Source organism: Mixophyes fleayi, chromosome 6 (genome assembly GCF_038048845.1).
Source record: "Mixophyes fleayi isolate aMixFle1 chromosome 6, aMixFle1.hap1, whole genome shotgun sequence".
Classification (NCBI taxonomy): domain Eukaryota; kingdom Metazoa; phylum Chordata; class Amphibia; order Anura; family Limnodynastidae; genus Mixophyes; species Mixophyes fleayi.
This window is the reverse complement of record NC_134407.1, coordinates 162,956,916-162,969,264: the sequence shown is the minus strand read 5'-3', so window position 1 is coordinate 162,969,264 and position 12,349 is coordinate 162,956,916. Positions and strand designations below refer to the sequence as shown.

General features: G+C 40.4%; 1 protein-coding gene across 2 annotated transcripts; it reads left to right on the top strand.

Annotated features, from left to right (window-relative positions):
• Window positions 1-83: 83 nt before the first annotated feature.
• SNX11 (sorting nexin 11) lies at window positions 84-12,036 on the top strand. Of its 2 annotated transcripts, none has more exons than XM_075176986.1 (6): window positions 84-260; window positions 3,246-3,306; window positions 4,265-4,351; window positions 6,536-6,636; window positions 7,872-7,970; window positions 11,220-12,036. In XM_075176986.1, exons 2-6 carry the CDS (start codon window positions 3,280-3,282, stop codon window positions 11,401-11,403), a joined length of 498 nt encoding a protein of 165 aa, XP_075033087.1. In that variant the 5' UTR covers window positions 84-260; window positions 3,246-3,279; the 3' UTR covers window positions 11,404-12,036. The 2 variants fall into 2 exon arrangements, with proteins under 2 accessions (XP_075033087.1, XP_075033088.1); XM_075176987.1 differs by lacking the exon at window positions 84-260 and adding an exon at window positions 269-402.
• The last annotated feature ends 313 nt before the right edge of the window (window positions 12,037-12,349 follow it).

Sequence of the window (12,349 nt, the reverse complement as noted above, 5' to 3'; positions counted from 1 at the left end):
TCACGGGAGTTGTAGTTCCGGCGCAGCAGCATGTGCATCACTGGTCTGAAGTCTAGAGAGAAACGCTGATGGGAGGAGCTACGGGAACGGACACCATTCAGGGGAGGGGGGAGGAGTCACATCCAATAGGGAACATAAGGGTCTCTCAGTAATGAGATATACACATATGTAGGATCACGTTATTCCTGTACGGTCCTGCGTACTGCCGGAGGTGGTCACCGTATGACACAGAGGAGAGCGGTGTTATATCATTACTTCACGTAAGAGAATATCTGTGGTTCGTGTGGGTGCAGTTATTCGGGGATTTATACACACACCCATATGTGTTATATGTGCTGGGTGTTATCTGGAGATGATCTGTAATAGTTGGTGTGTCACTGTGAGGGAGCACTGCAGTATAGGGTGAGTGATGGCTGGAAGTTATATCTCTGTGTAGTATGTTATATATGTGGTGTAGTGATTGCTGCATCACAGCCAGGCCACCAGCTGTGGGGACTGTATGGTCTCCTCCCATACTTGTAATGTAATTAGGTGCTGAGGCAACTAACCTTCCTGTGTGTTTATGTGGTAGAGAGAAATGATTACTCCGCTCTTTACAGAGAATGTTTAAATGTGTCACAATTTAAAGAAAATCTAATCATTGTAGTAGTAGGTTCATTTCAGGAAATATTTGGTCTTCTGGGATTATTATATATCTGTGTTTATGGGAGTTGTGACTGGATCACTCACAAATTACTTCTGGTATAAATTTATTTGAAAGGAAATAGTGCAGGGTGCTTATTTATATAACTGTACATGCACTTATTTTTGATATTGTGAATATTTTGGTAAGGGAAATCTTTAATTTCTGAGACCAGTGAAGAAACTCCTTTGTTTTAACCTTACTAGAGGGAATGCATGATTTCTTAGATATATATCTGATACAATAAGCCTTTGTGAATGGAAGTCTTTTGTGTGTTGTGATGTGGGGAAGTGGCTTGTTTGGGGTTTGTATCTTTCTTTGGGAATGTGTATTCTGGACTGTCTGAAGAGGGGCCCCATGCTAATTGGATCTTTTGATGTTTGAAGGTCCAACATTTGAAGGCAGGAACTTTTAATTAAGACTGGCTCCTAGATTCTCTGCATCTGAAAACCAGATACAGGGCATCACAGTATCTCTAGAATTTCATAGATAAGTGTAAATATTGTTAGCTTTGCAATGCATGTAAATCCATGTTGTGTAAAAATAGCCTGTGTCCAAATCCGTATAAAAAGCACTGTCTTGTACACTGAAATGTTCTTCTTCTTGTTTCATCTGACCTGATCACTTGTACCTTCAACCAGTGTGAGGGCAAATAAACATCACTTGCTTGAATACATCTTCAATATTGCTGTATTCCTGTGACCTGCAGATTAGACCCTAAATCTAATCTGTTCTCCGGCTGTTTCTGAGGTTGGACCCATTTTTTCCAGTACCACCGCTCTGCCTGCTACCCTGCAGCTCTGGTCAGTGTAATAGGCCAGGGGGGATCCATCCACAGCACCCCTGATCCATAGTAAGAGGTCAGGAGTACCAGCCCAGGTACAGGGTACGCTCGCAGCATCAGTTACCCAGAAGAAACCCGGTACTGGATGCTGGTAAGGAGTCCAGTGGCGGCAGCATTTGTAAGCCCGTCCTACTGCGGCAAAAGGGTGTATTTGGGATAATGAAAGGGAACGGTGACAAAGTAAGCCCAGCCGGTTCCCAGCAACAACAGACAGGGTGGCATAGGCGGTCCATCCTGTCACAGGAGTTTATACGGTACATGGTCAAAAGTATATGGACACCAAACAACACATTCATATGTGCTTGTTGAACAACTCTTTCCAAAACCATGGGCATAAACATGGAGTTGATCCCCCATTTGCTGCAATAACAGCCTCCAATCTTGTGGGAAGGCTTTTCACTAGATTTTGGAATATGGTTGCGGGGTTTCCCATCCATTCAGCAAAGAGAACATTAGTGAGACTGGACAATGATGGTGGGCTATAAGACCTCTCACAGTTTGCATTGCAATTCATCCCAAAGGTGATCCATGGGGTTGATGTCAGGGTTCAGTCAAGTTCTTCCACATAAAACTCAAGACACCATTTTTTTATGAACCTCGCTTTGTGCACTGGGGCATGGTCATGCTGAAACAGGAAAGGGTCTTCCCCAAACGGTTGTCACAAAGTTGGAAGTATACAATTCTCTAGAATGTCCTTGTATGCTGTAGCCTTCCCCTTCACTGGAACTAAGGGGCCCTGGTCAAACCATGAAAAACTGCACCAGATTCCTCCAACACCAAACTTAATAGTTGACAGTAAGCATTCTGTAGGGAGTCTCCTGGCATTAAACCTAGATTCATCCTTTAGACTGCCAGAAGGTGAAATCTTATTTGTCACCTCAGAGAACGCATTTCCAATGCTCCAGGATCCAATGGCTGTGTCTCTTACGACACTCCAGTCTATCTTTGGCATTGCACATGGTGATCTGAGAATCTGCCATGGAAGCCCAATCCCTGAAGCTTCCAATGAAAAAGTTCTTATGCTGAAGTCGCTTCCAGAGGTAGTTTTAATTCTGTAGTGAGTGTTGCAACTAAAGACAGATTATTTTTATGGTCAGTGCTGAGTGGTCCCATTCTGTGAGCTTGTGTAGCCTGTCACTTTGCAGTTGAGCTGTTGTTGCTCCTAGACATATTCACTTTACAATAACAGAGCTTATAGTTGTCTGGGGCAGCTCTAAAAGGACAGAAATTTGGCAACCTGTCTGTTTGCCTCCTATAACAATGCAATGTTAAAAGTCACTGAGCACATCAGTATCACCCATTCTGCTGCTAATGTTTGACTATGGAGAGTGCATGGCTGTATGCTGATTTTATGCACATGTTGGCAATTGGTGTGGCTGAAATGGCCTAATTAGAAGATGTATATGTATACTTTTGGCAATGTATTGTATAGACGCTGGGTGCTATTAGAGGCCGTATATCTGAGTGTGAGGTCACAGGGTGTCCTATATATGTTACAGAAACATGGTGATCTGCATTTATATGTAATATCAGTAGGACGCTGATATTAAACGTCTGTGGAACTAAAATTTGTAGGGGTTCAAATCCCAATAGCATAAGAGTGGCAGTATCCTAAGAAGGGCTATAATAGAATTGGACAAAGGTTCACAACCTATGGGTTCCAGAAACTGGGATATTGGTATTGTTTCTGGTGAGATCCTGGCTCTTATCTCATTGCAGATGAAACCTCCTCTAAAGAGACTGCAGTTACAGGATGTTTCAGAATAACCCGGATGACGAGGTAAGAGTTGGTGTACATTGTAAGGGATAGCACAGAGGAGAGTTATAATGGGTAGATAATGAAACACTGACAAGATAAGAGATTGGTTTTTACCACAGACAAGCAAGCAGGCCGGGAGAACTTTCTCCTAATGGCAAGAACCAGAGCTTTAATGTTGGAGCTAGCAATGTTATAAGGACATTTTTGTAAGTAAAACCTACCCCTCTCCTGTGCTTTGACCATGAACTATTAAAATTTGGAATACAGATTCAAGACGGCTTTCTAGAATGCAGCCAGAGCTACACTTCTGTAGGAATCTTCAGGCATGATATCAACCTGGTAAATGTGACAGTGGCCTGGCTGTTATTAAAAGGCCTGTTAAGTCATTTGACTGGCACCTTGATGTACTGTAGAGGAGGCTGCTCTGGTTGCCAGCACATTTTTAAAATTCTCCATAGTGCGATGTATTAAGTAAGTACATGTGTGTTAATATATACAAGAGCTGTGTGTTGTCATACAAAACTAAGTGTATTTCATTATTTATATAGCGGCACTAATTCCATAGTGCTGTACAGAGAACTAGCCTGCATCAGTCCCTGCCCCATTGGAGCTTACAGTCTAAATTCCCTAATACACACACAGATAGACTAGGGTCAATTTGATAGCAGCCAATTAACCTACTAGTATGTTTTTGGAGTGTGGGAGGAAACCAACACAAACACGGGGAGAACATACAAACTTCAAACTGTTGTTTCTATATTCTATTTTGTCCTAAGCACTGTTTAATTCTTTTATTGTTCACATCCCAACTATACTGTTTTTATAATCTATCACACACTTTGACATTATTTTGTTTAAAGAAAAAAATAAATGTCCTTTTTCATCCATTTATATGGCATGTCAGTGCTTTCTAAATGAAATAGAAATTTTTGTCAATCATGTACCTCTGGGCAAGTGTGACTTCCTATTCATTTTGCAGGAGTTTGTCACTATACGTGTACAGGACCCCAGGCTACAGAATGAGGGATCGTGGACTTCCTATGTGGACTATAAAATATTCCTTCATGTAAGTCCACCTTGTGTCCTACTAGATTATAAATGGCAGGGAGAACTGGTACATCCAAATACAGTAAAGTAATATATCAGTTGGGCATACATCAAGAAATGATTGCTGGGAGATTTTACTGGATAACTTAAGATATGACATCTTGGTAAACAACCTTTTAGTAGCTGTCTCTGGTTTCTAAGTATTACACTATATCTGGGGTCAACTTGGATTTGGAACTCTCAGCTGGTTATGAGGATGCACTTTGTTGGCTTAGGTGTAGAAATGATGGCATCCTGTACGTCCTGAGGTAAGCCAGTAAGCAGAGGGAGGTCAAAACACAAGAAGGGAAGGGGTGTAGTCAAGTGCTTATGGACTATCTCCTGGGTAAAGACCCACACCTATTATTTTGAGCCAAAAAGATACTCTAGCATTGTGAATCTTTACAGGACCATTAAACTCAAAAACTGGCATTCTCAAAAATATCAAACTCCTATGATAAAGACTGTTTAACATAAGGTCTATCCTGTTGTATTATCAGTTTTCTTGCAAAAAAATGACTCTTTTAGACATGAACCATGAAGGTAAAATACATAATTCAGTGTTAACCTAAATTTTACTGCAGCTTTGTAATTACCTCCACACTCCACGACAGGAATCTGAAGGAGTCCCTCCACACTTCTAGGAGAATTGCCTTATTGGATGTGATGTGGGACGTTAATAATAATAATAATAATAATAATAATAATAATATTATTATTATGTTATAAGGTGCCACAGTGTTCTGTGGTGCTGGACAATAGGGAATACAGATCATACATAAAAACCGGGACATGCAAAGTAGGCCAAATAAATTCAGGCAGGAAAACAAAGGGTAGGATGGACCCTGTTTATGAGAGATCTTACACGGAGATTATAGTAATTTCAGTTGCTGTGACATCGCTGTCCCTGTGTATGTGCAGAAATTTTCTGTATGAATAAATGCTTCAAAGTCTGCCAAGCTATTAGTCACTGTCTAACATGTTAGAATGTTGGTGCTTCTCTAACTAGACAGGCAATCTGCTGCAGAGGAGTGAGAGAGTAAATGGAGCTATTTAGTTATTTATTGCATATTATTCTGTTCAGATATATATAGTGTAGTGGCACGGGCACCACTCTGGTGATTCATACACAAACAACTTATTGCTGTATAAATGTACTTTTATTTCATCACAGTAAAGCAGCATACACTCCCATCAGTCTAGAACTGATTAGACACAGTCTTACTTTATAGACACAGGCCACTGTCTGGCATCGGTCGCACTACACAGTAGCACTATACAGGTTTAAATACTTTACATCCCTCCCCTAGTTTGACAGGTGACACTCCCACCTGGTCCTTAGCACCTGAAGAGACTTCCTTCTCTATGTTTGATCCGACTCACTGCAGGCACACCCAGTCAGCTCTAAAAGAAGAACAATATCTAAACCACCACCATGCAAGTTATATCATACTTTATACTTTTACTTTGTTACACGTTTCTTACACCTGTATTCCTTTAACCTAGGTGCACTGCTATATGTGTGTAACCCTGTCTGCAGACTGTCAGCTGAACAGCGAATTCCTCTCTTAGTGGCCTGTAGCAAACCATTCCCTTTACAATATATATTAATTGAGATATACAGGGCACCAATTAATAGTACTTGGGAATAAGTGATTTGCTTTTGTTTTTGGAAATATATATAATATAAACACTTGTAATTGTTTATAGTTTCATTCTACTTTCTAATCTAGAGAGATTTTCCTTTCCATGATTTTGAACCACTGAACCTCTGTATAAGCTATATCAAGTTATTTTTCCCATTTTCTGGGAAAGTAAGGTAGAAGTAGTTAACAGCTTTAATAGAACCATAAGAGCATTCAAGGATATTAGATGACTATTACTATTATATGGTGAAATAGTAGGCTTTATTGTGTGCCCTAGACTTTAGACTGATGGAAGGACTGGTTTATCTGTAAGTGGGTTTAGTAGGTAGGGTAGACATTTATTTGTCTAAACGTCTTACCTGCACCACTTTTAAATTGGTACCTAAAATCGGATTTGTCCTATCTCTCCACCTTGATAAAATATTGTGAGAAGCAATGGAAAATAAGTGATGAGGAAAGAGACCATTTAACAAACTTATTTAAATTTCATCAATAAGATGGTTTGTTTTTTTTCCCAGACAAACAGCAAGGCTTTTACTGCCAAGACATCCTGTGTGAGGAGACGTTACCGGGAGTTTTTTTGGCTGAGGAAGCAACTTCAGAAATATGCTGGTTTGGTGTAAGTTCTGTGGTCTCTATGTACTGTTAGGGCTTCTGTGTGCCCTTTGTCAAGTACTAATATGTTGTCCTGCTATTTTCTGTCCTAAATAGACTATGGTGAAATTCCCTTTTGCATTTAGGAACAATTTAATACAGCGGTTCCGTGTCAATGTAAATAACATTGGGTATTCATCATCATCATCATCATCATCATTTATTTATATAGCGCCACTAATTCCGCAGCGCTGTACAGAGAACTCATTCACATCAGTCCCTGCCCCATTGGAGCTTACAGTCTAAATTCCCTACTATAGACACACACTCACACACAGAGACAGACAGACAGAGAGGGAGAGACTAGGGTCAATTTTTTTGATTGCAGCCAATTACCCTACCAGTATGTTTTTGGAGTGTGGGAGGAAACCGGAGCACCCGGAGGAAACCCACGCAAACACAGGGAGAACATACAAACTCCACACAGATAAGGCCATGGTTGGGAATCGAACTCATGACCCCAGTGCTGTGAGGCAGACGTGCTAACCACTAGGCCACTGTGCTGCCCATGGACACCACTCAATATTTAAACTGATTAGCGTGGCATACATGGATGCTTTTCTCTAGTTGCACAGATCTTTTGTGGAGGAATACCTGTCAGCACACATTGGGTTTTTTCCTGAGACAGTGTCCTTACAGTAAGTATCATTAGCGGGGTAGTTTGTATGTTCTCCCCGTGTTTGCGTGGGTTTCCTCCGGGTGCTCCAGTTTGCTCCCACACTTCAAAAACATCCTGGTAGGTTAATTGGGTGCTATGAAATTGACCGTTGTGTGTGTTAATTTAGACTGGAAGCTCCAATGGGAGCAAGGACTGATGTGAATGAGTTCTCTGTACAGTGCTGCTGAATTAGTGGCGCTATATAATTTGATGGTGATGAATTGTTAATACTGATTGAATGTTAAGCTGAGATAATGAGTGGGGCAAATCTTTTTCTTTGTTACTGTTCAAAATCCCATACTATACCACCGTGTTTTAGTCTTGATTTGAAGGACGTGTCAGGGTATTGGAAATGGCTGCATTGTGGTTATATTTGCTTTGAAACTGCTAATCTAATACATAACTTTCACTATTCTAGATTTACTGCTTATTGTAATTATAAGGTAACCGTTCCTAATAGAATTTGCCTGCTATTCTTCAGATTATGTTGGTTTCATCATATCACAAACTCATATTATTTTATTTATTTTTATTTTCCTCAGGCCAGTCCCTGGATTGCCAGGAAAACGTCCCTTTCACATGGGGTGCAGTGATGATTTTATTGAACGCAGGCGACAAGGACTCCAGCAGTTCTTAGAACAGTGAGTTTTATTCCTTTTTAAGAGTGTTCGTAAATCTTTAGTCATATGTTGCTATTACTGGGAAATAAAGGATGAAAAACTACATTCCTATGATACTGTTTGCATAAAGTGTTTGTTGCCTCTGTAATCCTCATGCTTTTACATGTGTGCTTTGCAATTATGCCTTTTGTAAGTGCTCTTGTAACAATACTTTTTTCCATATTTACTTTGTACAATATGCATATGAAAGCAAATGCATTTAAAAAAAAAAGTCTGAGTGTTTTGTTCTAACTGCCATATTCCTCTTGTGACTTGAGCCAATGTAAGACTAAGGAGGAACATAGAGACCCACATAAGGGGGGTGAAAAATAAATAGAAAAGTGCTCTTAATGACCTTACTTTAGTGTTGCTGCTTTGCTGTTTAGTCCCATATTTTGTCTGAGGCCTTGTTCCTGGATTGAGTTACAAGATGGATATAACTCTCTAACTATGTTTTATGTGTTTTCCCGCCACCAATCAGCTACTGAACTGCTCCACTGAGATGGGAGACAACCAGGGAGCTTATCATAGAGTGAGATAGGTGATTGGTGGCGGAAACACAAAGTCCTGGAGCAGTTGCTGCTACTTCTCTCCAAACAGTCTGCCTACTCAAATAACCAGCACAATCCAGGGGTAAAGCTACAGGCAGAATATGGTGGTATACAGAGGAGCAGGGACAGTAGTAGTAGAAGAGCTATGCTTAAGAAGAGAAGGTTTGCCACCAATTCAAGTGTCCTGTTTAACGTAGGGTTTTCTCTTTAGTGTTCTGTTAAAGAGGCCATACACCCTCATTTATTGACACTGCTTTCAGCAGCTATTGGCAGAGGCAGGGGTTTGATAGAGGATAGAGTAATCTGCTTTTAACCATTCATATGCCACCCTCTATGGCAATCTGTGTCTCATCCTATTTTTAAATGCCACTGCCATCACCAATACAGCATGTACGACCAATCCCAGTAAGATGGTCAGAAAAGCGTAGTAAGAAATGAAAAACTTTTGTTATCCAGTCAGTATTTGTTTAAAAACATTTATTTCCGTATTTTATAAACTTGTAATTTGCTTACAAATCTGATAAAGAACAGCACTTTCTCTAGAAGAGACTTCATTATGTATGCAAGTAAACAATATGTGCAGTTTTATATCAACATGATTTAATTCTAATAAACAGTATTACATTATGCTTGGGACTTTGTTTATTTGTAAGCAGAAAAGAATAAACAGAAGATGTCAGTAATGGTTAGAACCATTTCCTCTTCACACCTTGGCAGTCTTTACTATGGGTTTGTGTTCATTTTGTTTAGCTAGAGACAGGTCAAAAAGAAACTCTCTCTCTCTCAGAGCGTATATAAACCAGCTCCTCCCCTCCCTCCAGCTCTATTTCTGTCTCTAGCTATAGACAGGTCAGCTAGGGATAAGTTTGTGTTTTTTGTGTAGGGCTTGCGTGGGTTCTGAATTCCAGCGACGACGCACCATTTGTGGGGTAAGCTGAGGTCGGGTTAGCGACCTGGGAGCCGGGTTTGTATATGTATTCTAACTTGAAAAGCGCACCGTAGAATGCTGGGAGTAGTATCTGTGTGTCTATATACCAACCAAAATTATACTGCACCTAGACCGCCTGTTTGGCCATTCAGACCTAAGGATGGCAAAGCAAATCAAAGTTGTCAGCAATGACTACTGCAAGGAGCAATCCCCAATGACACCTATAGGGGGCAGAATTTCACTTTTTTTTTTCAAAAGCTTGGACCCACTGAATTTCAGATCAGTGATATTGGACATTCTAAAAAGGGATACAGAATACAGTTCAGTCATTATCCCAGAGGAAATTCCTTTGTCTGGCTCAAAACTCTATCAAACAATATAGAGATAGAAGAGTTACACAAATGTGTGTAAAGTCTATTGCGAATCAAAGCCATCAAGTTTTCCCAGAGCAAGCAGGCAGAGGATTTTATTCCAGCCTGTTCCTTGTCAGGAAAGTTTTGTGGGCCTTTCGCACGATTTCAGATTTAAGAAGACTCAACGAGTTTATACATGTCAAACAGTTTAGAATGGAATCGGTGAATTTCATTGTGAGGGCCAGGGTCACGTAGGGGATTATATGATATCCATTGCCCTTCACGATGCCTACTTTCGTGTTCCTGTAGCAATGCAGCACAGGAAAGATTCTGAATAATGGGGCACCATTTTCAAATGACCTGCCCGCCTTTGGGGCTGGTAGTGTTCCATTGAACTTTACCAAAAAACTAGTCACATTGGATAGCAGAAGGAAGGATTCAAGGTAACGGCCATATCTGGACGACATCCTTGTAGTGGGTGAATCAAGAGGTAGTCGGCCACATAGCAATCTAGGTGATAAACTTCCTCCAACAACACTGGGTTATGAACAAGAAAAACAGCCACAACGTATAAAGTTTCTTGGAGTCTAAATAGACACCGTATGAAATGCGACCTGTTTCAGAAGAAAGATGAGCCAACATCCTATATCTTAAAGAGAAATTGCATATTCATTCTCAGAAAAATATAAGAAAGGGATGCGTCTGTTGGAAATGGTTTCCTCAGCGATAGGGTAATCTGATGGGCGAGTTGGCACATGAGGGATCTCCAACTGAAGTTCTCTAAGAAGTGGAATCCCAAAAATGTTTTATTCAACCATAAAACTGTTGTAACTACCGAGAAATCTCAAGTGGTAGCAAAGGCCAAAATTAGTGGCGAGGAGCGTTCAGGGGCGGATTGTCCATAGCCATTACCAGGAGAATTATCGTTAGGCAGATGGCATCCCATAAGGTTATGGGGCAGGGGCAGACTGGTCCGGTCCCAAATTTGGTGATTTGAGCCTGCAACATTGTAGGCTGCATCGCATGCTTTAGAGAGGCAACACTTAACCACACACCAATAGGTCCCACTGCCTGTGTGTCCATACCCCAGTATCTACTAGCCCTCTATTCTCCTCCCCTTCCTCAATTTGCACCACACTGTCCCAGCTCAAGAAGGCAGAATTCAATGTGAGCGTCTGTCTCCCCTTTGTGTTAGTCTCTCTGTCTCCAATTGTGTGTGTGTGTGTATATGCGCCTAGTATGTCTAGGCTGGGATTAGTGAATTTATATTATAATTGAAGGTTACTAACTAGCACATTTACCAGTAAATTGTGGCAGGAATAACAAATTAATAATAGTTTTGTTTTTTTGTTAAGTAACTGCCGCCATGTTTGATTGTTTACTTTCCTTGTGTCAGCAGAGTTGTACAGAATATGGTCCTGTTGTCAGACAGTCAGCTGCACCTATTCCTGCAGAGCCAGTTGGCAGTGGCTGAGATCGAGGCCTGTGTCCAGGGGCACCAGTCATACACTGCTACTGAAGCTATCCTAAACTATGCTATATCCAACCGGGGCTGGACCCAGGAGGAAACTTTGACTAGTTAATGGCATCTAGACAAGAAGAAGGACCTGCACTTTGTAGGTGTACCATTTGTATCTTACTCTTAAAGGGAAAACCATACCATGTAGAACACTTTGCACTTTAAATTGTTCACTTGCTCTTCTTATCAGTCAGAACACTGGCACTATGCTGTGATTAAATGTTCAGCAAATGGTAACACAATATACCAGTATAATTTTTTATTTTAATGGAGAATTCTACAGATTCTTTTTTTTTTTTTTTTTTTTAGTTTTGAGGAATATTTACCTGGCATACTTTTATAATATCCTTCATAAAAAAAAAAAAAAAAAAAGTCTGTAATATTCATTCAGCTGGACTATCCACAAAATGTGACTTGGACCAACACAATATGGATTAATGGCTGTGCTCAATGCTGGTGACCTGCACTATGGACATACTGCACCTGCAATGAACATATGGACTTTAACTATCTACCATATATTTCTTATCATCAATCTGACCATGTATTGGCCTCCTGCAAGGTGAACACACTTGGTATCCTTCTATTGGACTGTGGTTTATTCTTTCTTCATAGAAGTAGTACATTGGCCCATTCACTACTGCACATCTTATATCACAGACAGGAATTGTTACAATAAATATAATGTTGTGAAGTATATTAGAGTTGTTGTTTTGTTGAGGAAATTTTAGTTTACAGCCGGTGTTTAATTTATTATTTATTTGTAAAAGCACCATCATTTGCAGTACTGTAAGTAATACACACAGGACATCATCATCACCATTTATTTATATAGTGCCACTGATTCTGCAGCACTGTACAGAGAACTCATTCACATCAGTCCCTGCCCCATTGGAACTTACAGTCTAAATTCCCTAACATTTACACACACCCACAAACAGAGAGAGAGAGACTGGGGTCAATTTTGATAGCAGCCAATTAACCTACTAGTATGTTTTTGGAGTGTGGGA